Source organism: Thrips palmi, unplaced genomic scaffold (assembly GCF_012932325.1).
Source record: "Thrips palmi isolate BJ-2018 unplaced genomic scaffold, TpBJ-2018v1 HiC_scaffold_6, whole genome shotgun sequence".
In the NCBI taxonomy this organism is placed as follows: Eukaryota; Metazoa; Arthropoda; class Insecta; order Thysanoptera; family Thripidae; genus Thrips; species Thrips palmi.
The window spans coordinates 3,640,375-3,668,126 of record NW_023144633.1 but is presented as its reverse complement, the minus strand read 5'-3'; the positions used below and the strand labels follow the sequence as shown (position 1 = coordinate 3,668,126).

At 40.2% G+C, this 27,752-nt stretch overlaps 6 protein-coding genes across 12 annotated transcripts; 1 reads left to right on the top strand and 5 right to left on the bottom strand.

The window, feature by feature from the left end:
- Positions 1-1,899: 1,899 nt before the first annotated feature.
- On the bottom strand, positions 1,900-6,868 carry LOC117651897 (cytoplasmic dynein 1 light intermediate chain 2). Of its 2 annotated transcripts, none has more exons than XM_034396446.1 (10): positions 6,715-6,868; positions 6,173-6,246; positions 5,960-6,076; positions 5,616-5,846; positions 5,303-5,469; positions 4,993-5,222; positions 4,775-4,886; positions 4,472-4,672; positions 3,762-3,879; positions 1,900-3,669 (listed from the first exon to the last, which is right to left on the bottom strand). In XM_034396446.1, the coding sequence occupies exons 1-10, from the start codon at positions 6,798-6,800 to the stop codon at positions 3,539-3,541; spliced, it is 1,467 nt and encodes a 488-aa protein (XP_034252337.1). In that variant the 5' UTR covers positions 6,801-6,868; the 3' UTR covers positions 1,900-3,538. The 2 variants fall into 2 exon arrangements, with proteins under 2 accessions (XP_034252337.1, XP_034252338.1); XM_034396447.1 differs by having other exon boundaries at positions 4,517-4,672.
- A 620-nt stretch (positions 6,869-7,488) lies between these two features.
- Positions 7,489-12,311, bottom strand: LOC117651894 (N-fatty-acyl-amino acid synthase/hydrolase PM20D1-like). Of its 5 annotated transcripts, none has more exons than XM_034396443.1 (9): positions 11,955-12,311; positions 11,124-11,459; positions 10,803-11,038; positions 10,598-10,684; positions 10,387-10,523; positions 10,110-10,305; positions 9,897-10,037; positions 9,590-9,827; positions 7,489-9,502 (listed from the first exon to the last, which is right to left on the bottom strand). In XM_034396443.1, exons 2-9 carry the CDS (start codon positions 11,440-11,442, stop codon positions 9,267-9,269), a joined length of 1,590 nt encoding a protein of 529 aa, XP_034252334.1. In that variant the 5' UTR covers positions 11,443-11,459; positions 11,955-12,311; the 3' UTR covers positions 7,489-9,266. The 5 variants fall into 5 exon arrangements, with proteins under 5 accessions (XP_034252334.1, XP_034252329.1, XP_034252330.1 ...); XM_034396438.1 differs by lacking the exon at positions 11,955-12,311 and adding an exon at positions 11,687-11,922 and having other exon boundaries at positions 9,267-9,502; XM_034396439.1 differs by lacking the exon at positions 11,955-12,311 and adding an exon at positions 11,546-11,673 and having other exon boundaries at positions 9,267-9,502.
- A 281-nt stretch (positions 12,312-12,592) lies between these two features.
- LOC117651891 (sorting nexin lst-4) lies at positions 12,593-18,252 on the bottom strand. The gene is made up of 11 exons (XM_034396435.1): positions 18,223-18,252; positions 17,503-17,664; positions 17,280-17,387; positions 17,070-17,208; positions 16,716-16,981; positions 16,517-16,631; positions 16,208-16,442; positions 15,950-16,125; positions 15,705-15,877; positions 15,414-15,620; positions 12,593-15,338 (listed from the first exon to the last, which is right to left on the bottom strand). Exons 1-11 carry the CDS (start codon positions 18,235-18,237, stop codon positions 15,294-15,296), a joined length of 1,641 nt encoding a protein of 546 aa, XP_034252326.1. The 5' UTR covers positions 18,238-18,252; the 3' UTR covers positions 12,593-15,293.
- A 277-nt stretch (positions 18,253-18,529) lies between these two features.
- Positions 18,530-19,800, top strand: LOC117651895 (probable tRNA(His) guanylyltransferase). Its single transcript, XM_034396444.1, has 2 exons — positions 18,530-19,284; positions 19,363-19,800. The coding sequence occupies exons 1-2, from the start codon at positions 18,667-18,669 to the stop codon at positions 19,678-19,680; spliced, it is 936 nt and encodes a 311-aa protein (XP_034252335.1). The 5' UTR covers positions 18,530-18,666; the 3' UTR covers positions 19,681-19,800.
- On the bottom strand, positions 19,792-21,679 carry LOC117651896 (proteasome subunit beta type-7). Its single transcript, XM_034396445.1, has 6 exons — positions 21,523-21,679; positions 20,868-21,047; positions 20,631-20,778; positions 20,386-20,553; positions 20,123-20,274; positions 19,792-20,045 (listed from the first exon to the last, which is right to left on the bottom strand). The coding sequence occupies exons 1-6, from the start codon at positions 21,582-21,584 to the stop codon at positions 19,913-19,915; spliced, it is 843 nt and encodes a 280-aa protein (XP_034252336.1). The 5' UTR covers positions 21,585-21,679; the 3' UTR covers positions 19,792-19,912.
- A 1,147-nt stretch (positions 21,680-22,826) lies between these two features.
- Positions 22,827-27,695, bottom strand: LOC117651892 (serine/threonine-protein kinase 26). 2 transcript variants are annotated; one of them, XM_034396436.1, is made up of 10 exons: positions 27,475-27,695; positions 26,216-26,440; positions 25,944-26,109; positions 25,698-25,855; positions 25,419-25,604; positions 25,192-25,337; positions 24,968-25,109; positions 24,505-24,888; positions 24,210-24,412; positions 22,827-24,127 (listed from the first exon to the last, which is right to left on the bottom strand). In XM_034396436.1, exons 1-10 carry the CDS (start codon positions 27,487-27,489, stop codon positions 24,115-24,117), a joined length of 1,638 nt encoding a protein of 545 aa, XP_034252327.1. In that variant the 5' UTR covers positions 27,490-27,695; the 3' UTR covers positions 22,827-24,114. The 2 variants fall into 2 exon arrangements, with proteins under 2 accessions (XP_034252327.1, XP_034252328.1); XM_034396437.1 differs by lacking the exon at positions 27,475-27,695 and adding an exon at positions 26,866-27,205.
- Between the last annotated feature and the right edge of the window lie 57 nt (positions 27,696-27,752).

Here is a 27,752-nt window from a genome sequence, read left to right as displayed (position 1 = left end):
GGGCACTGTGCATGATTTTAGGGCTGCCGCTCGCGGTGGCAATGTCTGGCACTGATTTAACTGCATCAAAAATGTTCTTCCCCTCCCACTTTCCCATTCTTTTCATTCGGTTTCATGATTCAGCCGCTATACACTAGCCTAACCTAACCTTTCACCGCGACGGGCCGGCGGTCCGAAAATCGATGGAAACCAGCAAGAAAGGCAGTTTTGTGAGAAATGGAGGCCTCTGATTGGTCCAGACCTGTCACGTGACCAAATTTTCGATCGCCAGCCAGATCCCTTGAAAATCCGCGTGGGGAGGCACGATGGGGAACTTTCAGCTGCCCCTACTCCGCTCTGAGATCTGAGGAGAGGATATTTGGTCCGTATCAAAACATGGATCACGTGGGAACGGGATGGTCGTTGACTAGTCAAATCATCGAGCGGCGCTGCCACCGCGAGCGAACGCAGCGTTCCCTGGCGACGAACTTGAGAGCTTTGTTCGAGGAAAGGGATCGCTGGGTCGTCGGAAACAGAGTTCAACTCAAACCACCTGATGGCGCTCAGTTGCCAAAACTGTCAGAGGGAAAATGACTCAGGATATTTAATCCCGTCCGACGCTTTCCCCCTATCTTATCCATGATACTGAGTGGCGCGATCAATCGTAGAGTGATGGTACTTGTGATGTCACTGCCCGAATAGGTTTTGGCGCGCTTCCGCCAGTAGCTTGGTTGGTGCCGTTCCCTCGCGGTGGTAGCTACGCTCGCCGATTTGACTAGTGCCTCAGCATCTTCACAATCAAGTTACTGATTGCTCGCGATCGGTCCGTTCACAGCTGAACAGTGTTCCCGCCAGGGACTTCAGCTGTAGACTCCAGCAGTGCGGCATGTGTCTGAGTCGATGCCAGCGTCTGCATTCAGACTGCCGCCGCAAGGTGGCGCTGAATCATCTGCGCTGCCGATTGCTCGCGTAGGCAGCGCCGCTCTCTGATTTTACTACTTGGTCTCTACCACTAATCAATCTTCTTCCTCAATAATTCTGAAAAATCAACACAGAAAAAATTCCCACGGCCACCGCTGCCTCGAGCCTGCCGGCTGCCCAGCAGCCCGAAAATCGGTGAAAACAGCGCAAAAAGGCACTTTTCGGAGAAATGGAGGCTTCTGATTGGTCCAGACCGGTCACGTGACCGATCACGTGATCAAAATTTCCGATCGCCAGACGGATCCCTTGGAAATCCGCCTGGGGAGGCTCGATTGGGAATTCTCGACCGCCCCTTCACCGTAGGCAGCTCAGCTGGGAGGAAATTTGGTCCAGATCGAAACAACGACCATGAACAAAAGGGATTGTCGTTGACTAGTCAAATCAGCGAGCGGAGCAGCCTCCGCGAGCGAACGGGAGCACAATGGGCGCAGCGCCCCCTGGCGACGAACTTGAGCACCAGCCGAGGAAAGGCAAAGGGATCGCTGACTACATCATAATTCGATGCCAAACACCAGATGGCGCTCAGGTACTCTGGTGACAAAAATTTCAGAACTGTGCCTCAACCTCAATCGGCATCGGTGAGCCGTCACGGCCGTCACGCCTTGCAGTCGAGCCCGGGTGCTACAGTGGAGCGGTCGCTCCCTCTGGGGAAGGAAGCTAAGTCGTAAAGACTGTCTCCATGGCTAAATTAAAATACACTTTTGTTTTAAATTTTATTGTAAAAGTTTACCTATTTAAATATCCTTTCAAAATGTACACTTTATAAAACTCAGAAAACATAACAAAGTTTTTGGTGCTTGGATCTGCCAAATACGAAACGTTGAGAGCCTATAATATTTTGAAGGACAGTATGATGAAGCTGACAAATTTGGTTTACAATGCATAGACTTCCAATAAATATTAAAACATTTGGTCTGATTAATTATATATGTTTGTATGTATATATTTAAAAAAAAAAAAGAAGAGACGTCAACTTCCCACTATCTTGCATAAGTAGAATTAGAGAATAAACGAGATGCTTTAACAGCCATTACAAATATTTGATTAGTTTCAGTCCTCATTAGCTACATTTTAGCAGCTGCGTTTGAATTGCCACCGCTAAGTTTTCTATTTAAAAGGTTTTGTTACAAAGTTGGATTCAATTCAAAATAAATAAGCTTAGTACTTGTTTTGTGAATAAGGACTTGACATTGCACTTCCCTGAGATTTATCCTTTAGACATGTTAGTAAGAAATAGATCCCAAAAAATGCACCTGCAGACAAAAAATAGTTTGATAGATAGAAAATTGTTAAATGCATATCATAAACTATCCACTTTCTTTAATAAAATAAACCACAGACACTCCACTTTCTGTATTTGAGCGAAAAGGCATTGGTGGCTAAGCCTAAGGTAAGTATGTTCTGAGGTTGCACATAAAATGGGTAGGAGTTTCCTAGAATAAAGTTATTTACAGCACATGAATAAGAGTAAACTTTGCCTGAACTAACTAGAAGATTCTTGGTGTCGTTCGTTCCAAACAGCTATAACAGTCTCAAAATTTTACACAAAATGCAATTCTGAAACCGACCAGGAAAGCGTATGACTTTCACCTTGTGGTCACATCTAGATAAATTAATGTACCACATGAAAAACAGCTTGGTACAGAAATGTCAAGCATAGCATTAGAGGACACAGAAACTAAAATTGATAAATCAAGTACATTAGCGATTTGGAGTAAGAAAAATTTGATAAGCCTCATTTCATCACAAAATATGATACAGGCACTAGCAAGTTAATGCAACAGACATTTACATAAGGCACCTCGAGAATTCAAACAAGAAAGGCAATATGGAGATGTCAGTGCATTACTGCCTGGTAACACTAAAAGTGTTAATAGGTAAAAATTAAGTAAAGCCTAGCTTGTACATAAATATCAACTGCTATGGAAAATGCTCACACGTACACAAGAAACATATAAATACTCACAAAATCTCTATTTTAGAAGAATTTGTCAAAATAATTACAGCTTGACACTTAAAACAAATTTAAAACAGAAGACCTGAAATGGTTGCTTCATTCAACTGAGCTCTACTAGGATAAAAGAATTATTATCATGATTTGTGTTTATGTACAACAAGAGCTTGAACAGAAGCTAAACCAACAGTATCACAGAATATGCATATTTTAAGTGCAGCCAGAAGGAGCCATTGTTTCTTACAAACATAGTGGCTTTACAAACACACAAATTGTGATTCAATATCCCCTCCATCAAATATGTTGACATACTGATGCTAGAACAGGACAAAATAGCACTTTGCACATATTTTCCACAAAAATAATTTACCCCTACACTGTTTTCCCCTTTTGACAATATCTAAACCATACTGTATGAGCATCCAAAGCTGGCTGTGAGTTTTAAATACGATGCTAATCTCTCCAGGGTTTACAGCCAAAGTTCCTGGTGCTAGCTTAGACAAATGATCCAGTGCTAAGTAAAGGACATTGCCAGCCAGGTTCAAACAAAAAAAATTAGCATTTAAGAATAGTAGTACCATGGCGAAGGCAGGTACGGAAACCCAGCCTCCTGAAAATGTGATCTCAACATTCTGATGAATTAGGTTCTTGCTCTAAACTTGGCTGCTTCTTGTTGCGAGTAAGTCTGTCCAGCTCAGCAGCTGCATCTGAACGTACAACTGCCTTATCCACAGGTGGAATATTATTAGATTGTTCTGAAAGAAAAAAACAGGTGTGAGAAATGCCTTTAAGCCTTTAAACTTACAAAAAAAGCAAAGAGGAAAAACAAAATAAATGAAAGATTTACCTCCTGGCCGTGCTGGAGACGTAGGGTTGTTGTTTCCAGTCTTCTTGTACAGCAGAGAATTGAAGAAGTTCGCGAGCACACCCTCACCGCCAGCAGCACCCGGTTTAGTGCCATCAAGCTAAACAAAGAAATCAAAGTTAGGATCAGTTAAGGAAAATGGTATGAAGGGATGGCTATAGAGATGGAAATTCAAAGCCCAAGAAATTAGCAGATAAATGAATTCAGACAATAGGTTGACAAAAAGCAAGAGAACTTTAGAGATCTACCAAGGATTCCATCCAAACCACAGTGAAATCTAAGTTGAGAGTAACACATGCACCAGAGCACCACAATGTTCAATGTTTTTAAAGATATGTACAGTTTAATGCACAATTTACTAATTTAGATGCAATTTTGGAGGCTGTCTAGGCACAAGATTAATTCAAAACAAATTCTTGTAAAAAAAAATTTAAAAAACAAAAACAAAACATATGCATGAAACCAATTTTGATTTTACTGGAGTATATCAATATTCAATAATACTGTTGAAGTGAGAAACTACCGTATTTACATTTGATAAAGTAGGTTTTGGTGAAAATACCATAATTTGATGAGGTGTTGTTGAAACCATTGACCTAACACCAGATACTTGTGAAGTGAATACCATTACCAGAGAGAAGAAGTGATCCGTAAGAGTGCAGTGGTGCAATTATATCTGGCACATGTGTTACCTTCTTTGGCGATCCTAGCTGAGTTTGAACACCAGGTGCCCCTACCGATCGACGATCCACTGCCTTAGTCACTGAGGGAGGTGCTCTCATAGGTGATTCCTGACGAACCCCAGCTGGAACTCCCGCTTGAAGAGATTGCTGTTGTCGAGCCAGAAAAGCCTGCTCATCTTCTGCTTGTGTTTCAACCTCCCGCGTAACCGGCTGAAAATAATAAAGGGTAAATTAATTGAAAATAGGATACAAATGGGAAACAATGACAGTGATTTTTGAAATGTGAAACAAAGGGGAAAAAGAGTCTATTACCTTCCGAGCTCCAGGTTGAGTTATTACATCTCTATAATAATCATCCGGCTTCATTGACTGCATATTTTCATAAAGAATGCTGATCTTTTTCTTGTTGTCCCACCCAGATGGGCTAAGAATAAAGAAAGAAAACAATTTTTTAAATGCAAAGATACATACAAAGCAATATTATTTGTAGGTTCATTAGCTCAAATGATAAGTATAGTATCTACACTTACATCAACACAGCATCTTTCTCCACAACAAGGGCAGGAGTTCGAAAAGGAAATTCATAAATTCGATGCGTTAAATACTTATAAAGAAGGTCACAATTTTTATCTTCTTTAACAGAAGTGTAGAAAAGCCCTGCTCCATATTGTAAACAAAATCTCCGAATCCACAGTTGAATGAAATCTAAGTGCTCATCTCGGTAATCTAAGTCCTTCTCTAATGTTGACATGTAGTCAGTCTGAAATTGTTAACAGATTGTTTAAAATTTAGATTACGTGGCAAAAGGAACATATAATACATAAATTAATGGTAAAATACCTTTGTTACAACAACGACTACATCCAAGCCCAGATTCCGTGTGAGAATTCCTTCACCAAGAGGCATTTCACCTAGCTCTTCGTCCATATTTCGAGACGTACGACGAAGCGCAGCACTTGAGTCCATTTCATCTCCAGGTTCAACATAGTCCAACCACTTTTTGGTTACTAAAAATAACAATTTTTACAAAAACATTATTAGTATGATTAAAAATTGAGAAGGTACAAGAATTTTGGATCTTTTTAAGACAAGATGAGGCAATAAAACATTCTGAATTAAGAGTATAACTATTTAGACAGGAAAAGGAACCTACTTGACTGTTTGAAATCATGTAATTCCTCTGAACTAAATTTAAGCTTGTCGATGTGGTCTTGCAATATAGTTGCCCAAGATTGTAGTTGATCCAGAACTCCCCATGGAGTAGTCATGGCAACTACAAGCATGACAAGAGTGTGTGGAAAACTTTCTTCCGAAAGTGCATACCGGAGAAGGTGTCCATGAGCTGGATCTCCATCAAGGACCCAGACACCCAACCGTGTATGGTCTGAAAATGGTAGAATCAAATGTTATTAAGACGAAATAGTTAGAAATAACGCAAACATATCAGACAATGTATCAAAACGTTCAGTATACTAGCATAATGCAAATTACACTTACCATCCCTGTATTCATCTCTAACATCTATGTAAGCATACTCCAGGCCAGAACCCTTTTTAGGATCTTCTACACCTTGAAGTTTGGCAATTAGAGTTGTTTTACCCGACTCACTGTCTCCTTCAGAGAGTACAAAATAGAGCAAAATTGTGTTAAGATCAAAGAAAATAAATGAAGACCTAGAAAACATGTTTTCATGAATTAACTTCAGCTTACCTAGGACGAGAACTGACTTGTTGGATGGCAACTTTGAATTCCCAGTATTTTGAACTTCACTAAGGATGGCAGACCTAGCACAAAAGACAAAGACATTGAAATAACCATATGGAGCATGACCTTCAACTAAACGAGCACCAAAGCAAAACCTCAGGGAATTGAAATGAGGTAACAAGATCGAAGCATGAGTTAACAGTGCAAATGACGAATTAAAGTCATTAACACAGGAGCTGGTGTCTACCTTTAAGTGTCACACTAATGTTTATAGGTCGACACAAAAGAGATTCGTTACAAAGCAAGGCAAAGTGTGCAGCTTCACATGCTATTCTCGATAATAAATAAATTTAAACAATCTACGAGGGTTTTTAAAGGCCAGAAACAAAAGGTATACAAAACTTAAATGTCCACATAGGTAACATAACCCCAAGCGCAGAGACAGGGGCGTATGAGTCATTCGTGCACCGCGCGTTGCTAGCGAAGGCACCGACGAGCCAATCGTTGGTACCGAGATAAGAAATCGACAATTCAGAGCATTTACCCACCATAAATTTTCTTTAGACTCCAAGTCATCTTTCTTTTTGCCAGATATTCCATTCATTTCCATGGGATCACCTGCGAGGTGCGCCATGTTTGACAGCTTAGAACGCCACCATCCACACCCATAGCCAAGCTCCCTACTCGTGGTGGCGTGGTGGGGGTTAGCATAGCGCGCCTGATGCCGAGCGCGCCTAGAGGCAGTGCATTTACGGAAGGTTGGGTTGGTAGTCATCGCATCGTTGCGGTGGATGAGCTATGCGGATCCCCTCCACCATCCAAAATAGGTGGAGGGGGAGGTTGGGTACTACGGGTGATGGTTGGCACACGTGTATCGTGCTGAGTTCTCTACACTGTAACTGCAATTACGAAATTTGCTTGTCTGCATGAAGCTGAGCAAACGATCCAATGAACAGGGATGCTGAAATAGGAACATTTCGTGAGTCTTAGTGGCAGCAGAGAAGTATCGGCTCTGGCGAAGGGGCTGGCAACACTGCCTTGTCAGCTGGCAGAGCGCGCGCAGTACGAACCGCAGCGCGCGCCGCGCATCGGAATCGAAAGGCTTTCCTCACGTTATCTCTGATCTTCAGTCATGAATTAAAATTACTAAGTGCAGAGAATTGTGCGTGTGTGTGTGTGTGTGTGTGTCTAAGATCTACCACAATGAGTAGATGAGAGAGAGAGACTTCTGGGGGGGGGCAATGGCCTCGGAGCCTAGAGGCTCAAGTCAGCCAATGAGTAGATGAACGAAGGTAGGCAGTAAGCTTAAGTAAACAATATGGTTTGGGGCTTTAATTTTCTTTATTTAATTAAAGTGACTAGTCCAAGCTCCTAAATCATGGATGGAGTAAATCGAATTTCATGGTCATAAAGATACTATACACATATGTACAGCCTATCTTCCTTGTTTTGTTGCCAAAAGGCGCACATGCAAAGTATGAACAACTGTTACATGAACTTGCCTTTGTGGAAACACAGAAACAGTCATAGCTTAAATTATTATTAACTGAAATTTAATACAAGTACTAAATTTGTTCTATACCTATATACAAATATGTACTCTGATGGGTTACTGTACATATGCTCTATTTCACATACCAGTCATTATTTTATTTATTAACTTTGAGTGGCACAAAATAGTTGAATCCCTCCTCAGTTTCTATAAGTGTAGTAACTGTACCCTCTGGCACATTTTCCACATTGTGTATGTTTTTTTTTAGACACAGTAGACTAAAAATTAAAGTAAATAGATTATCCAACCTTTATAGCTTTTTTGATTTCGAACTATAGACCGACTGCAACATAAGAAGTGAGTAACTTAAAGTGCAACTGCCTTTTTGATATGTACAAAAGATACATTTTCCTTAGGCACTTTCAGAATACAAATCAGTCTCTTACAAGAAGCACAAATATTGTTCAGTAACATTCTTTGCTCAGCTTGGTTTATATTACCTATTTCACACCATATACTTCAAAATTAGTGCTCAGATTTTGCTTTGCAGTTGCCTCTTCTCCTGAGATCAACTAAACAAAAACACTTCACATTGCTCTTTCCCAAAATAATTTACATTTAGAAAGACAAAACAATAGATTAAAGAATGACATGGAGGTGACTGTAGAGCAAGAAAACAGGCTGCCCCAATCCATACTACTTTAGACATCTCTCATAAGCAGTAATTATCACAAATTCCAATTTTGTTAACTGCACCCTGTTGAGTACCCATGAATGACACCTCCTCTGTATCAAAACTTCTCAATTTAACAATCTCTAAATAACAAATACACCAGATTCTCTGTTTTCAGTCAGTGACTGAGCCAACAGAATTACCCTCCCAGAAATAAAGGACACAAAGACGTAAAAAATACATTGAAATTATTTAACTATAGGGTACAGTCACTAAATAGAAAGCTGAGGTTTATTAAAGACAAATCCGTCCAAAAAAATAGTATTAATACTGATTCTGTTCAGATTTGGTGAGAAAACCTTACACGCCTCATTGTTAGAAGAAGGATCAAAACCATACAATTAGGTCCATTATCTTTTGTGAAGGGGCAACCACAACAGAAAGGCCAGGGCTTGAAGGAACATACCCTTGTTGTGTCTCATAGCATTGACAAAGAACTTCAATTTCATGCTAGAGGTGCATTCTACCCTCACTCTCTTTTAAAAAGGATTTCATAAATTATTTTAACAACAATAACAAATAGATCAAGTCATTATGGTTTGATTGATTAATTAATTGTTCAAAGTAGCAAACTAGGCTGTTGAGAAGCTCACTAAAAATGACACTCACATAATTACTAAAACAAGGCTAATTTGGTTTAGTTAAAAATCTAATAGACATCCCTTCTTCCAGAAAAAGTATGCTAAACTTTGATGGGCCATGAGCTACTAAGGAAAATGACAACAAGAGTTTCACATTCTGATGCCTTGTCTTCTTCAAAACAATGAACAATATCATTCTAAAATCTACAGATGACAGTATGCAGTTGTTTGCTAGTCTGAACTTAAGAGAGGAATGATGATAATGCAAATGGAGGAGGTCATGTATCCTCATATTCACAATTCAGCTGAAAAGGGACGGGTAGTATACCCTTGGGAGAGAATTAGATCTGCATTTTTTATAACACGGTAGTAGAAACTTACAGACTGGTGGTAGTTTTCTACAGAGATGCGCTCATTATGACCATGGTAACGTGACACATCACTGAGCCTTACCATGGTTGGCAAAAATCGATAGAGATTTGATGTGAAATTAAGGTACCATCTGGTATCAGTATTAGCGATAAAAACAGCTGAAAAAGATAAAGAAAAGCATGAGATAGAGGCGTAAATCATATCTGACAGTAACTATTAGTGTTACAAAGCCTTAATTTAATTACCTGGAACAACAATGGAATTGCGAAAGACTTCTCTGATTGAAGTTGATATCATCTGATATGGCACACTGTGGGCATCATGGGGTGATATTGGATGGGCCTCTCTTGATCGCTTTACTTTCATCTGCACCCTTGGGTCATCAATTACTTGTTTAGTGTAAGCCAACACTTCCTTGACAGTCTGGGCTGGGTGAATCCGGAAGTTGACTAGAGCTGATGCTGATGGTGGTACAACATTTTCCTGCAAAATGGTGTGTGTGATATTACAAGTGAACATTTTGGATAAAATAAGGGTAGACACAAGACAAACCTTAATTCCACCCTGAAACATTGTTATTGCAGTTGTTGTCCTCATGAAAGCATTTGTTATAGGCTGGCTGGCCATTTTATACTCCATCATTGGGGAAAAGAACCACAAATTACTGTAGACAGTTTTGTAGGCAGAGGAGACCTGACAAGGGAAAGTCAATCATTTAGCAGCTGAAGTGGGTCTTTTGCATGACTGATTTTCATAAGTACTTACATGAGGTGCAAGGTATTCAAACATCTGTTTCTCTGGACCATGTCCAAACATAGAGGGTAGTGGGCTTTTTTCCAAACGAGAGACAGCAGCTGAAAGAATCCCTATGGGAGACTCGGCAGGAGGGAAGCTCGAATGCCCTGGTGCTCCACTCACACTTAATTCAATAGTGGCAATACCTTTTTCAGAGACACCGAGCCTGAGAAGAAACAGTGCCAGTGAATTTAAAGCACAGATGAAAAGAAGTACTACAGCTTACAGTCATTGGTTCAGTACTCACATAGCAATTGGTCTGTTGGTCCCTGGTATTAGCTCATCACTTACAGGAAATCCCTCATCCAGTACAAAGTCTAGATATTTCACCCCACGGCTGACTAGCAGCTTTGCTATTTCTTGTGCGCCTCGCTTGCCTGACACCTGTTAATTCATAATAAATGTGTAGTCATGGTTCCCAGTGCCCAAAACTAAGAAGAATGCCTTCAGAATCTTACCTCTTCATCATGGCCAAATGCAATGAAAAATGTTCGATGAGGTCTATCACCTTTTTCAAGAATATATTCCAAAGCTTCCATTATACCCTAAAAGGAATGTAGAAAATACACAAGATATGTATATAAGTTATGAGATACAGGGAAGAGTTAAACAATACTGCTGTTAATAAGTGTGCAATAAGCCGCATCATTTCAGCTTACTTACAAGCACCCCACACTTATCATCAATTGCCCCACGTCCGTAGATGTAGCTGTTGTTTACAATAATTCCTCCAAAAGGCGGAACACTCCAATCTTTTTCATTCACTGGTACGACATCCAAGTGAGATGCTAGAAGATAGGGTAAGATGCCAGACTTTGTCCCATGTACAGTGTATAATAAACTTAAGTCATTTATTATCTCCCGTTTTACAGCTGGATGAGAATGAAGAATGGGAAAACCTAAAAAAGAGTCAAGTTAGGGTAATTAACAAACAATAAAAAGTGTAGAGATAAAAAAATTGAGAAAGAAAAACTATGTACTTACTTTTCTGAAGATATTCGTGTATTTTTGTAAATGCTTGTGTCTCTTGGTGATCAGTTTTGTATGACACAGTGGGAATTTTTAAAGCACCTGCAAGACGTTCAGCTCGTTCTAGACTACGAGCTTCATCCACAAGATCCCTTCTTTCTTCTACTCGAGCTCCGAGCTTTACATCTAGACGATGTTGGATTAATATTGTTCGGGCAAATAAAATAGAGACGATGACAAAAGTAAGAACTGCTATGGCACAGCATGATAAAACAAACAATCCTCGAAAGTGGCGAATATAGTAGCGTAGGCTTCGTCGTGTCCAAAGAAACATGATTGGTATAATTTGACCTGTCAAAAAAAAAAAAAAAAAAAAAATGAAAAATTAGAAAGATAAAACATATAATGAAATTGAAACCCCCTCCGCAAATTCACACATGTTCATGAATAAAGGAGACTGCAGGAATCTCATTTGATACGATATGACAAGTGCTACATCAAAGCAGAAAAGCAAGGACTTCACGCTAGGGTGGGAAACCCCAACAACCCCAACACAATCTTATCATAGGGTTCTTAACCTCAACATGCGGCCACAATCGTTGTTGATTGTATCAACTTTAACTGCCGTTCCTCGCGCCTCTGTCACAACTGTCCATGCTGAAAACGAGAACATTTCAACAAAACAAGTCTCCCGAAGGCTACAAAACGCAGCATCAAGTGTCTCCGAGACAGAACAACAAACAAGCAGACGACACCAGTACATGCCACCACTTGAATGTGTCATTTCCACACAGAAAGACAAAAAATGTGACAAAACGAGCGATATTGTGTTTTACGTCACGGTACCTGGTTTTCACGGTTTAACTGGGGATTCCGTGTGCCTCGCACCGAATATTGACATTTCGTTTCAGATATTTCCAACCATGGCGGACTCCAGGACCCTAGAGGACTCCAGGAGGGCTGGCTGGAGCTGGAGAAGGAAGGGTTCGGCTAGATGGATAGATGGATGAGTGGGTGGCGGCCGGTAGTCGGCAAGAGGCGGGGAAGGTGCAAGGCGGGGCTGGGGCTGTGCATGGAGGGTTCGTCAACTTGGAACGCAGGGACGTCAAGCGTCTGGGCAGTGTGGGGCATGGTGGGGCGGGCTGGACAGGTTCGAGGTTTGCATGTTTTGCAACATTTACCAATGTGTCTTCGTAATGCGTTCCATTAGACTTGGGATTTTAGGAGCCTTCCTGTCTTCGGAGTACCTACCCTCTGGCACTGCGCTAGCGAAGACACCCTAGTCGGCACTACCGGCGTGGCGCGCCGCCCGCGCATCAGAGGGTAGGCAGTCCGCGGGACAGGCCTGTCACTGTGTTGCCTACTCCGTCCCGATCTGTTTCCTTTCCGCTGGGAGGCTCAATGCATTACTCACGGCAGTTTGGTCGGAACAGACGATTTATTCTTACTCATTTCCACAGAAATTGGTACTGATAACATTCTTCAAAAAAGTTGGTTGGTGAAAACCAAACTGTGCAAAAAAAAAAAAAAGTTAAATTTACCACTCAACTCTTTGGAATACTAGTATGCTACCTTACAGTTTCACCTACTAGTGCCACATCCAACAACTCAATCGATGAACATCACGTAAACACCTCTCACATGGTATGTATACATTGCTAATGAAAGAAAAATGACTACAACAGCATTCAGCAATACAGCATTTTGAACTCTAGGCTACTATTGCACTGCCTTTCACTAAGAACACACACCAACGCAACATACACTCCCCATTTGCATGTGAAATTAAACCCAACTACTGTACAAGAGATAAGAAATAAAATTACTGAACAAAACACGAGATTTTCTGATTTTAGGTTTAAGCAAAAGAACAGCAATGGGGGTATCGTTAAAAGTTTGTATTAGTGTAACAGTTATGAAATTTTATTTATAACTTTTGTATACAGCAGGCAACAGGCAGGTAAAATAATACAACTGATATTGAGCATGCTCAGTCTTTAACACAACTCATTAAACATTATTATATTTAATGACTTCCCAGAATACTTTATGGTGGAAGCAGGACAGGAATCAGGGAAAATGAGAAAACAACTTGCATGTACTCCCTAAATTGAAGAAAATTGAATTTTGAAAGTTCGATGAACTGATGGAGCTAAATAAGGACCTTCAAAGCAATTTTAGATCCATTCCTATTCCTGACTATGGTGAATACAGACACTTACACGATCTAGGGATCAATGACTTAGGCATGACAGTTACATGAGCTCACACATTTTGTTGAAACTTCATAGGATACTGCCACTCACTCACCCAATTGCTAATATGCACACTAATTGATTCATTCTATACATGGAAGCTACCTCTGTCTACTGGTACCCAGTTTCTAATCTCAAATTTCACACCCCTTTATGTGAAATGTAATTGTGATAAACAGGTAGGACATGTCACAATTTCACTTTTTTTAAACTGTCAGCAAACTATTTCTCTTTCATTGTGCAGGAGAAGAAACAGCTTTTAACAGAACCCTCCAGAATGTAACATCCAAAATAATCAGTCATAGCATAGGGCATTAACACGCAAATTGAGATTACACGCCACTTTAAAACAAACTCAGTATTATTTAAAAAGTAAAAAAAAAAAGATTAAGAACATGGATACTTGGGCAATTTTAATTCATTCTAGAACAGCAAAATAGGATTTGGCTCCAGTCTTTACAATGTTGTTAATATTAAGTGATTTGTATTTTTGATGAAGTACGGGAACAAAATGAACGGAAACCTCATACATAAGGTGGATTTACGCTTGTTGTTCCGCTCATGCCGCTCATGCCTCATAGGTTACTTCGAGCGCCAGACAGCCCAATGTAACATTGGGGCGACAGAAGCTGAGAGACATCAGAGCAACAAGTCAATCCACCTTCTGAGTATTTAAATGTCAGCAAACCTTACCATTCTACAACAAAAACATCTAGACATTCATTAACACATCCCAAGGAGAACTACCTCCGTAACAACTGAGTAAAAACATCAATTAAACACATTAATTATACACTCCAAACTTACAATAAGCATTAGCACCAAATTGACATCAGGATGCATTTTGCATCCAGACTTTAAAGAATACAGGAGGAATACAGTCATTCAAATATGTGGTGACACCAAAATCTTAATTTTAAGTTTGAGAAAATTGGTCAAGTTCGCATGAATACGATAAAGAAACCACAGACAATTAATTCATTATATACCAAGTACAAAAGAAGCGAATGTGAAAGATTCCTATTAGGTTGTGAAGGCAATACTGGCATTAACCTCAGTAAATTTAATTGTTACAAAATATAAATATTCAAAAATATTAATTCATAACTCTTCGGAATGACAGTTGAGGCAAACCCTACGGGCATATGGAAAAGTGCAAAAAAAGAACAACAAAAAAACATTCCTCTTTTCCATTAAAAAAAAGTGATACACAATATATAAAATATATAAATACAAAGTAAAGTAACAGCATGATATGTGAAAGATAACCAAGAAAAATGTAAGGTCATACAACAACCTATAAAATGTAAATACAGAGGAACATGCAAATGATGGTAACATTAAGAAAACAGAAAGGCACTAACTTTCAAATTAGTTAATGGACATGAACATTCTGAGCTACACAAAAAAGATCACATACATAACATCTGAAGTTACTTGTTCATTTGCATCCTTAACATACATACACAATCATCAAAACCAAAACTAGTGTTTGACTGGAATGTTATTGAGGTTTCATTTTGCACAACTACGTGCTTGAGTAAAATACAGTACATTAGGACAATACAATAAAAAAATGGTGTACGCAGAATTTAAAAAAAGAAAAACTCTTGCCACTTTCACAGGGCACATGAAGAGTTAAGAAATTAGGGTCTGTTCAAACAAATTGGACAGACAGTGCTGTTTACAAATGGCACCAATGAAGAGAAAATTTAAGATGGGAGTATCACTTATTTAAAAGCACTAGATCACATTGAAGAATTCATTTCACTTGCCAAAACAGGAAATGGTCATAGGTTCTACAGTCTTGAATTGACTTATAATAAAGCACTTATGTTATAGAGACATGTTAGCTCAATTCATTCATGATTTATTTTGATTGTTAAGTCTCTTCATTTTGTAGAAATTCGTTGCATATAGGAGTTTGACATCATTCTTCAAAGGCTGCAACTGCATCTTTAAGAGTGCTGACAATCTAGAAATAAAGAAAACCAGTCTAAGATCAACTCTGATATGGAAAATATTAAGTGTGAAGAAAATTGATGCATACCTTTTCATAAAATATAATTTGCTCATTCAAATATTTTTTCATGCCTTGTTTGAAGTCTTCTGCTCTTTCACTGTGGAAATGGTTGATTTCCGAGAGCAAGGCGTAGGAAACAACATCTGTGCGTCTAGTCACTTCATTCAGTTGAGTCTGCTCCATTTTATGATCACCTGCTAACTTTTCACATTCTTTCCGCTTTTGGAGTGCACCCTGGGCATCAAGAGGGAAAAGGTTAAAAAGTAGGAAGCCTGAGTATGTCACATAAAGTCACAATAGAGGGGTAGCAAAACATACCTTGTGAACTGTGAGAATATCGGGGAAAGAGGCAATTATTCCTCTATATAGATGTAAGACATCACCAAAGGGCTCCCAGTCCAACTTTGGCTGTTCTTCAAAGAGCCTTCCGATTGAATTGTATGCCTCTCCAGTCATTTTGATAGCAACACTAAGATTGGCTCTTGGGCTCGCTGTGACAAACAAAAAGTTTATGTAAAAATGAAGCAATAAACCACTTCACATCTCATTAAAAGTTTTCTTACATGCCGGTTCTTCAAACGCCTGACCCAGGCTATAAAAGGCTTGCCCTATGCGTTGATACTCTCTCTTGTAGTGACCTTGATGTTTTTTTGTTTGATCAAATGCAGTGGCCATAAGGTTCTTGACAGCAACATCCATGCCTTGAATGAACTTTGCACAATTGTCTGTTTCTAGTTCCCTGAATCAAAATGTTGTTTTTAAAATCACAAAATGTAAGTGAGTGGGTGCTTCTATTAAGATGCACTGATAATTTAACTTACAACATGTATGGAGCGATAGTCGCCTCAGGAGCTTGAAGAGCAAAGAAGTAGTTGGCTCCAACTAGTTCATCTTTTTCAGCCCTGCGCTTGCCTGCCTTCCAGCGCTTTTCATCAGTGCATGTTAAGAAATGCTGCCACACTTCACATCTTGATAATACTGGATGGCGACAAACACTATCAACGAAGAGTTGAAGTTGATTTTTGCGGTGCTCTATAAATTGTTCTTCATAGCGTCCTGCAGAAACCAAGGGAACAAGTTTTAATTGAATAATACTAGCAACATGTTTGTTCACTCGATTGCTATCCCACCTGAAATCTGTTTATCTGGCAGCGGAGGGATGGGTATTAGGCTGAACTTCTCTTCTAACCTTTCATGTAGCCAATCAAAATGTTTGTACCTTCTTGACACTTGGATGTTGTTGAACTAAAACCATGAAAGGAAGGCATTTAATTTTTCATCAGAAGTATGTCAGATTAATTAAACATGAGTCATACATGGTCTTCGTACCGACGGAGTTAGTTGGTAGGCAATAAAGCTCTTCAGTCCTTTCAACTTGGTTTCTTTTTTAGGTTGGGCAACAACACAGGAGTATGGTTCTGGATTTGGGCTCCAAATGGGTCCCTCATGGCCATCGACAACCCACACCTTGCTACCATCAGGAACAGGAACTTGCACAGTTCCAAGAATATAACTTTCTCCACCTGATTTCACAAATGATGTAAATCTGTTGAAATTTTTACGGCCAATAGTTCCTTTTGGCTCTGTAGAGCGACCTAAAATAAAAAGAAATAGTGAGTTAGCCAATCATTGATTCAGCTCTCACTGACAAGAAAAAGAAGTCAATGCTATCTCTGGCCGTACCAATTGAACTAACATCCCCTGCACTCCCCGATTTAGGTACATGAGGGAAACTACTTGCAACTGCCCCCATACCAGGTCTGCTTCCATTTTCTGATTCATCATCCCATTCATCGTATGAGTCATCACCAGCATCATAGCTCTGCAAGAGTAGGACGAATAAAAAAATTTGTCGGCCAAGGTAAACCCAGTTATCAAGAAATATATAGAAACCTGAGTATTGGCGTAAGTTGAATTTGATGGATTTTCTCCCCAATCATCATTATTAAAAGATTGTGGAAGAGGAGGTGGTGGCATAGCTGGAGGCTGACTGACGACTTCCTTAGGAACAAAATAAATTCAATATGAGATAGAAACTAAAAAAGTAATCTCTCAAAAATACATACAAATAGGCACAATCTTTTTAACAATGAAATGAAGCTGCATGAAATCTTACTTGGACGTAGGCCGCAGGGAACAGCCCAGTTTGCCCGGAAGCACATTGACCCTCCCACCATCCTTCTCCAACATCTTTCCTAGTGACTTTGAGGAGATCTCCCGCCTTTATGGACAGCTCAGCTGTGCCAGGCTCTCCGCTAAAATCATACAGTGCCTGAACCTAGGGACAAATAGGGAACGTTGGTCAATGAGTCACACATGTACAAGCAAACGAAGTACACTAGAAGTAGTTAAACATAATACAAAGCACAATTTTTAAAAAACTTAAAAGATAAAATAAGAGAAAATGTTAAAGTTAGACTGAGGGTGCCGAGGGATGGGACGAGTAGGAGGTGATGACTAATAAAACTCTGATTAGATTATGAAAAACATAGACCAAAATTTTGCATTTCAAGAAGCTTGGTCGGCAGGTCTATCCATCTACTTAAAAACAACCAAGTAACTGATTTTTTTTTAAAATGGCTCAAATGCAGTTGAAACAGACATTAAAAGAAATATTGTGACAGCAATGGAATTTCAAGACAACGCCTGTTGCACGACCGCTAGAAAATGGGTGAGACAATATGAGCACACAAAGAGACTACAACCTTGTCTCCATGCGACAACAATAGTACAGTGGTAGAACCTAGTTTCCCCTTTTTAATGAAAACACAATGCGCAACGGATAAAACCGATAAAGACCTGCAAAATTAAATTGTCAGCTGTTGTTATTGCTTACCGTCACACCCGCCATTTTAATGCCAAATGACATCGCCATTCATGCCTTCTAGCAGAACTCGTTCTAGCTGAGAATCACCGGATGTCGGGGGCCGTCCGTGGAGCGGCAGTTTCAAAAATTCGCAGCACAATTTTGAAAACAACAATAACTAAATCTCAGACACGCACCTAAACCAATGATGAGACAATTTTTAAAATACGTTTTGCGGAAATCATGAAGATAACCTCGAAAAATTGAATAAGACCATAAGACCAAGTAGACAGAAGACAGGAGATGTCATGTCGTAATTCTCGCATTGGCCGTGAGAGAGCGCTTGACTACAAAATAGAAAGGATTGAGGCGCAACCTGGGTTTACATGCGCTGTCGTGGGTTAGGATCTTCTTAAACAGTACATTTAGATGTTTGAACCAATGTTCTAATGTTCTTTGGAGTCTTGTCACTCAATGATTGCCCCCTCGCTTCTTAGAAAGTTTAAAGTCCAACTTGTTGGTAGTGCTTTTCATTTTTCAATTACTCGTAGTTTTATAAAGTCTGCAACGATGGCTAAAAGCAAGTATGAATATGTGAAAACGTTCGAATCAGACGATAAAATTCTACCAAATTCATGGATAGTTGTCAGACTAGATGGGAAAAACTTCACCAAGTTTTGTGAAACACACAGCCTTGAAAAGCCAAACGACAGTCGTGCTTTAGATTTGATGAATAAATGTGCTACTGTTGTCATGGAAGAGTTTCGTGAAATTTCTCTGGCTTTTGGTCAAAGCGATGAGTACAGTTTTATTTTCCGAAGAGACACAGCCATCTATAATCGTCGTGCTGCTAAAATCCTGACCAATGTGAACTCGTTGTTTGCTTCATCATTTGTGTATTTTTGGAAAGATTACTTTGCCAATGTACGGCTGATGTATCCACCCACCTTCGATGGGAGAGTCGTGATTTATCCAACAGATGCCAACCTCAGAGACTATCTTAGCTGGCGGCAAGCTGATGTCCATGTCAACAATTTGTACAATACTGCCTTCTGGATGCTGGTGCTCAGAGGAGGGTTAACAAATGTCCAGGTAAAGACCGCCTGGGTATTGCAGGTGTCCAACACAATAATCTTTTTTATATTTAAAATGATGACAATTTTATTTTAGGCTCAAGAAAGACTTCGAGGATCTGTTGCAGCGCAGAAGAATGAAATTCTGTTCTCAGAATTCAACATAAATTATAACAATGAACCTATTATGTATCGGAAAGGTACTACTTTGCTAAGAAAAGTTGTTAATGCTCCTGCAGCAAAACCGCGACATGTTATTCTTCCCTTTCATACAGATCTTTTTAATGATAAGTTTTGGAATGAACATTCTGAAATTTTAGGGCTTAAATCACCACAGGTCTACTGTGAGCCTGATCTAGAATTGAAGAGTCTGAAGCTCCATGACAATTCAAAGGAGGATAGGGTAAATATTTAACAGGACTGATGCCTTTTACAATCAATGCAACATTTTATACCTCAATTCTAATGTTTATATTAAAGTTTGATCAGTGTTTGTCATCAGTAATCAAATTAAACAAGAAAAAAATCAGAATAAGAAATTAGCTTTATTATATCACTTAAAACACCTCAACACCTTGTAAAGAGAAAAAGTACCGAATTGCATGAAAAAATTAGCATAGCAAAGTCAGTCTACATCAAACAAAAGTTTAGCTGGTGTCCATAGACTCTTCGGAATCTGGTCCAGGGACTTTACGTACAACTTCTTCTTCTACAACAATAGGGATGACTCGCTGGTTCAGAACGACTGTAGTACCTTTCTTGTACTTGTACGTGTTGATCCTACAAACAGACAAGAGATTTAAATATGGAATTGGTACTGGTAGGCTCTTAGGAGACAAGGAGGAAAAACTAATTACCTTTGTCCTTTCTCATTAGCCACCTGATATGGTCGAATGAAATCGACAGTGCCTTTCTTAAGGACGCACACATCAATGTTGTTACCAGATGCCAAGTCATTGAAAACACCTGCAGCTACAGCATCGCGTACGAGCACTTTAGCTTCTTCTTCCTGAAAAGAGGAATGAATGTAATTTAAAATTCTGGGGAACACAAACCTCGACATGATGAACCAGAACATAATCATAGCAAGAAAAGGAGAGTGTGGGATGTTTGTACTTACAGACATGTTAGGCTTCCAACGTGACTCAAACACAGCCATAGCAGCAAGTGAACCAGAACCCATGGTGCAGTAAGGAAGGTTGTCACTTGATCCATGGGGATAGATATTGTAAAGATGAGGACCAGCGTTGTCAACTCCTCCCAAGATAAGGGCTGCTCCAATATGTCCCTACAAAGTGCAAAGACATTATGCATCCCTCAGTCTCAAATCTCTGTAGACTATATACTACAGGCATTATTACAAACCTGATAGCGGAACAACATCTGACGGAGCATCATATTTGCTGTAACTACTGGTACAACGCGACCAGTGTTCAGGCGGTGAAGTTCCAGCTGAGAGCTGATGGCTGCTGTAGTAAATTCGGTGTCAGCGGCAGTACCAGCACCACAGCAGCTAGATGTCATGGAAAGAGAAGTATTTTAGAAAATGTTCTGACTGCAATTTTACAGTTTGGAAAACAGCAATCATGATTAATAACTTACTACATATTAGGAGCCATGTAATGGATTTTCTGACAGTTCTTGCTTGCAACAATGGTGTTTTCAGTAGCACGGGTGTCAGCTCCCAATACAACACCATCTCTGAATACTGCACCAACAATTGTTGTACCAGTCTTGGTTGCCTTTGGAGCAGGGAAGCCTTTCTTGACCAAAAAAGCATTCCTAAAAATTGAAAAAAAAAACCACAAAATTATGACATGTCACCACTGATGCAAATGGACATTACCATTATAGCCAAAGACTATGAGGATCAGACACATGGAAAATAAATGACACAATGTGTTATTTAATAAGACCAAAATATCTAACTTAAATATTCAAAAACAGCACGAAGAGCGCAGTTACAGAGAAAAAACAAATACTCCCCCATCATATGCAGGTTAGGGGAGTATGATATAGATTACTCAGGCAAATGCTTGAAATGAAAAATTTTAGTTGTAAGTTGATGCAATAGAAAATTATTCAAAGAACATTCCTAAATCGAAGAAAAATCAATAATTTACATAGTATAATTGAAAACAGAAGGCGGATGACATGACATAGCAGCTTTTGTTTACAGGAACATACCGTCATGGTTTCATTCATAAATTTCAGAAAGTCATTTATGAACTAAGTACTGGAAAAAAGTGAACGTTACCTTTGGTGGTTCTCGAAAGAGAAGCCGGGAGGCGTAACTTCGGGGCACAGGACGGATGCCATGATTTTCTCAGTCACTAAATAACTAACCACAAAGCACAAACCGGTGGCTCCGCTCTGGCTCAGTCCTCGATATCTCGGCGGCCATTACAGTGCCAAAGCTCCCAACCCACCCAACCCCAACCCCAACCCACTCATTCATGGGAATCCCTAGAAAATCGATGAGAGGTATTGTCAGAAATGAAGACGGACATGATAGTTCAAAATTCACGTTTCTATGGAAGTCGTAACACCGGTAGCAATCATACGAATAGATGTGGAAGAATAAAGAAGGTTGGTGCGCCTGTTCCGATACGATGAGTCGATTCCTAAAATCGATTGTAATTCCCTTTGGCAACAACTTGCGTAGGGCTTTCTCAACCTTGCGGTTTTTATTTAACTCCAGGCCAGTCCAAAATTAGCCATAGAAAGAAAAAACGGTGACTACTTGATAATTAACTTTATTTCTTTTATACATACATGTTTCTGTACAGCCAGATCTTGTAGGCTAAGACATGAGACAGACGTACTACTGAGAGTTCTACATCAAGCTCTGCATATATCACAGAAATCCCCTAGCATAACAACAAACAATAATGATAATGTTACAATCTGTTTAAAAGACAGTATTAGATTTAGTAACTGCACTAAAACCAACTCCCGCCCCGCACACACAGACAATTGTTGGCACTTTATTTTTAAAGAATGTGGCAATTTATTATCACATCAGCAATTGTGTGTGCAAATGGCAAAATAAAATGTACAGAGCTGTGCAGCTCCACAAGATTTTCTACATTATTGTCAATGATACTCTGTTAATCAAACACTCTCATCATTCATATTGACCCATTCACTCTCACAGTCACACCTTCACTCAACAAATGAGCAGGAATTAATAATAACACTCTGTTATTTGAACTCCCGGGAATGAATATAAAACAATACTAGTGCAAGACTCACTAGTTAGTTAATAGAAGTAAAATACTAGATGTAACACATAGAAAAGAGAAAGTTTCTGATAAGGAGTACCAACAATAAGCATTTTATATAGGCCATTGGCATTTCAAGGCTCAACAAATGGAAGATAATACTATCACGGGGATGGTGAATTTTGAAACACTTTTGACCTCTAATCACAGAATAGACACGGTGAGCACAGTGAACAAAAAAACACCCACAAAATCACTGCCAAATTCTCTTACCACATCCGAAAACACATTCACTCACTCATTCAGACTTCTGGACTGACATTTTTTTTTGTTATTATAGTGATTTTTTAAAGGGGGGGGGGAGGGTTTGTCAGAACCAGACATTCACCCATGTTGAAACAAATTGCAGTTCATCTCAGGCTCACACCACTATGGCATGCAATTTTGCACATCCCCTTCCCCACATACCAGGTCATTTTCCTTGCTACCACACCAAGACAAATAAATTATACAGATAAAAGAGAAATACCTACACTAAACAAAAGAAAAACAAACAAAAAAACCTAAACAAAAACAAGCTAATGGAATGTGCCTTCTTATAATGAATTGTGGAAGTACATAAATAACTTAACAGTAAACTACAAAATTTGATAAGTAGATATTGCAAAAGAAGAAAAAAACAAATAAAAGCTGCATTTCAATGATTATTCTGTTCTACATTACAGGAGAATGCAGTGTTGAAGACCTACAAGTCTCAAAGTAACAAAAACAAAAAGAACAAACACACTGAATTTCCTTGACTCTGAAAAAGCATGGCACAGTGAACGAATTACAGCAGCAAGGAAAATAACTCAATACATGGGGTGGTCAGATAATGTTGCATATCATATACACAGAACATGAAACCCCACCTCCAGCAGCACCCAACTGAACTTCAGCATTAGTTTATACTGCATTTTAAACTACACCCATGTGTGCACATGGCTTTTTAATTATTATGTGGAAATTAATGAACAGAAAATAATTTATATCTTTGCAATAATAGTACAAGACACTCAGGAAAACTAAATACAACACATCTGTGAATGATGTGGTGTCGTTCCACACAGCTCTAACCAAGAACGGTATGGCTCGACAGGGTCCTCCACATAGATTACCTTACATAAGATCAACACTATAAAAATAAATTTATTAAACCTCAAGGAAAATTTACAATACTTTTTCTTTGTCTTCTATAAAAGTATCCATGATTTATGAATGAATATGTACACATGAGGGATCTCATACAGCATCCTATAAACACTCGATCTCACTGATTCCAGACAAAATAGTCAATAGAAATAATGATTTCACTGCATAAATAATAAAACAAGTGCATGACTGATCTATTGAAGTGGGGACCTGTGTGCTTAGTCATTTCTACCTACAGCTAGAAGTAGTTACAACACAGTTCTCAATTCTTGCTGCTGCCTGCCAATTAATATTGAAGGTGTAAGTACTAAGTACATTTTATTGCTGCTTATTAATTGAACAAGGAACCTGTGTGATTTGAGGCAGCTAGATGCTGGCATCTAAATGCACGGGTGTGGCCATCAGGTACGCTATGTGGTGCATAATAGCATCTCCTATGTAGTTTCCCTGTTGAGAAGGAAACCATTAAGAGTTAAAATAAATTTTAATAAGGTAAAGCAGCTTTAGTTAACATTTTAACTTAACTTACCGAGTGATTTTATCCATGACACCTCTTATTTCAGTTTCTGTGACATCTGGGACAAGTTTATGCACCATTTCACGCACAAATAGGTCTGATATGCCAGGACTGGCTCTTTCAGCAAGCTCAAAGGCATTCTTCAGCTCCTCAATAGCATCTGTGCGGTGAGATGTGTCACCACCTTGAGGACTGTAATCACGTCGTCTCTGCAGCTGCATTGGGAGAAGGGGACAGACATCAGTTGGTGTGTACAAAATTTAAAAAATAATAAGATAAGTATTTCCACAGGAAACTGGAGTAATACCTCAGAAATGATGGGATAAATAACTCGGCAAAGGCAGGGTGATCGTTGATGGTGAGCATGACGAGAACTCACACGATCACTTTCAGCCAAATCCGATCTATCTGATCTATCCGATCTTTCTGCTCTTTCAGAGCGATCATTGCGATTTGCATGATCAGATCGAGCTCCATGATCATTTCGGTCATTTCTATTCATGTGATCTGAGCGGTTGATATGTTCAGATCTCTCTCCTCGGTGATCTAACGGCCCAATTTCTTTAGACCCTCGTTTCTCTCTAGTTCCTGGTGTCTGTGATGTGGCTTGGACTTGTGGTGGAGGCTGAACTTGTACTGAATGCTGAGGGCTCTCAGTAGGAGGTGGTGGAGCATTACACTGAGGTCGAGACTGTAGAGCAGAAATATATCAAACTTTTAGTCAAGAACGTCTAAAATACCAGCACAGCCAAGTATCAAAATGAACATACAGGTCCAGGGCTTTTATCATTTCGATGATGATTTCCATTTAGCCTGTGGTTGTTCTCTTCTTGAGGAGGTTTGATATTGTGAATACCCTTCACAGTCATAATCCATGGCTCATCCATGTCACTGTCTGGCTTTGATTCCTCTCTAAACACATAAACAAAGCAAATGAAATAATTTGGGACACCATCAGTTGCAATTAATCTGCTCGTCCTGCAAAGTCACTTACGAGTCTGAATTTTCACTTTCTGTCTCACTCTCCTCACTGCGTGATGACTTCCACTTTTTGTACCTATCGATTAAGTCTACAAGATAGGAATTCTTCTTGGCTTTACGAATGAATGGAAATTTCAAAAGCTCTTTAGCTGTAGGTCTCTGCAAGTAGTTACACAAAAGAGAAATGAGGAGAGTGGTAATGATTTGATAGGGATGTAAGATTCATTAGACAGCACTTACATTTTCAGGATCCTTATTAAGACAAGCTTCCACAAATTCTTTGAATTGGCGACTGTAGTTACCAGTAAGTTGAGGAGGATGGTTTTTGGGTATAAGAAAGAGAACACGCATTGGATGAAGCTCCGAGTTGGGAGGTTCACCTTTGGCCAACTCAATTGCCGTTATTCCCAATGACCAAATATCAGCCTGGTTGAGTGGGAGAGTAGACATGTTAATGCTCCACTTCTTGTGAAATAGGTAAATCTCAACGGGTCATACTTTGAAATATGTAGAACTTACTTTAGAGTCATAAGCAGACTGTTTGATGACTTCTGGGGCCATCCAGAAGGGAGTTCCCACAAAAGTATTTCTTTTGCTGGTAGTGTTGGTCAGCTGACCTGCTACACCAAAGTCTGCTAGCTTCACATCACCCATCTCACTTAATAGCACATTTGCAGCTGAAACATGTGGGGGAGTCAAGGGTTAGTAAGGAATTCACCTTGAATGGAGCTGGATTGCACTCAAAACACGTTCAGATTGCTTTACCTTTGATGTCTCGGTGCAGTTTTCGCTCAGAATGTAAATAGTCTAGACCTTTCAGTACCTCACGAAGTATAATGGCTATGTGCATTTCTTCAAAAGACCCTGCTTTCATTAGATCCAGGGCGGAGCCACCACCCAAATACTCCATGATGATCCATAATTTGGTACCCTGAACAAAAATTGTGAGTCATCAGATGAATGATACAGGATTATCAGATAAGACGATAGAGATAAGAATGTCTATTAGCTGCAAGACAGAAGACTAATAGCTATACCTTGAGGTAGGAGCCAAAGTATTTGGTGACAAATGTTGAATCACACTGGCTGAGCACCATGATTTCTTGTTGAATATCCTCGATTTCATCTTCAGCTTCTTCCAAGTCAATGATCTTGATGGCAACGACCTGCTGGGTCCGTTTGTCGATTCCTTTGAATACTTCACCAAAAGAACCTTTACCAATCCTCTCTTGCTTGGTGAAGATGAGTTCGGGATCTACTTTCTGTTTAGGAACAAAAATGATGAAAAATGATTGTGTTAGTTAAGAGATGATGCCGATTTCTTCAGCCGAGTGGGTCAGAAGACATGTTGAATACGTATGATAAAAGTAATTACAGGACATTGTTTGCAATCAATGTAAGGAGGCAGAAATTGAATTAGCAATACGTTTCCTGAGGACTGACGTAGATAGCACACGTGACAAAAACAAACAGATAAGATAAGTGATTGAAACTTACAGTAAAAGATAATTACTTTAGACGGAAATTAAGAAAATCTTATAGAATCATAAAACAATAGTAGGATCATCAAATAATGGAGCTGGGATGGTGAGGGATGGCAAGTGATGGCCAATGACAAGTTAAAATCAGGCCACCACTGCAAACTAGGTCCAGTCTAAACTCCTCGGAGGTGAGTAAAAAATCTTACAGTCATCTGATCCGACTGAAGGAAAGTCTGGGAAATGAAGTAGAACAGCCGTCTGGATTCGTTCTTTGAGGACTTCTTAGACCTTCCTGTCAGGTCAGTGCCAGACGCTCACGGCCCTTCGAACTCATTGACCAAGTCTCGCATCATAAACAACACCGTCCCGCAGCAGAACATCTGGCCTTTCGTCGGACTTGCGGGTGCAGGCGACACCTCAACAGAAAGCGCCCTGGGCGAACGGGTGACACGACACGACGGCACGGTAAGCCTGTCCTTATCGATCCTGTCCGACCCAATGCCAGTGCCAGCAAGGTTATGTTGCACTCCACTCGCCCTGGTGGAGTCCTGTCGCCCGTCCGCAGGTCCGCAGGAATGCACTGGCCTAGTTCGGGGAGGTTATGTGGGACCAGGTAGACGGAGCCCTTTGGGGAAGACTGCTTCGCCCCCGGGGCCAAGGGGCGGCGGTCTGGGCGACCCCGAAGGGGGCTCGCCGCCCCGCCCCCCGGGTAGGCAAATACCTTGATGCGCTAGGCTCTGAGGGCGGAGTTGGTGGAGGGTCCTGCCACTGGGCAAAACAACTCTACGACAAGGGTTGCGCTGGTCGCTGCTCACCTCATTGAAAGCCATGACGGCGGCCGCGACGGCAGACAAAGCTCAGCTAGGCCCTGTCTGCGGCCTCCACCGCATACTTAGACGAGCACTCGGCCTTGGCTTTGGGCTAGGCAACTTGGAAGGGCTTTGCGTCAACAGGTTCAATCTTCTGGCCTCTGCTGGCATGACGGCGCCATCTTGCCGTGTGGCCCGACCCGACTGCCAGAACTGCCGCTGCCGCACCGCGCCTACCGCACCGCCGCTGCAACCCCGCGGCCCCCGCGGTGTCCGCGGTGCCG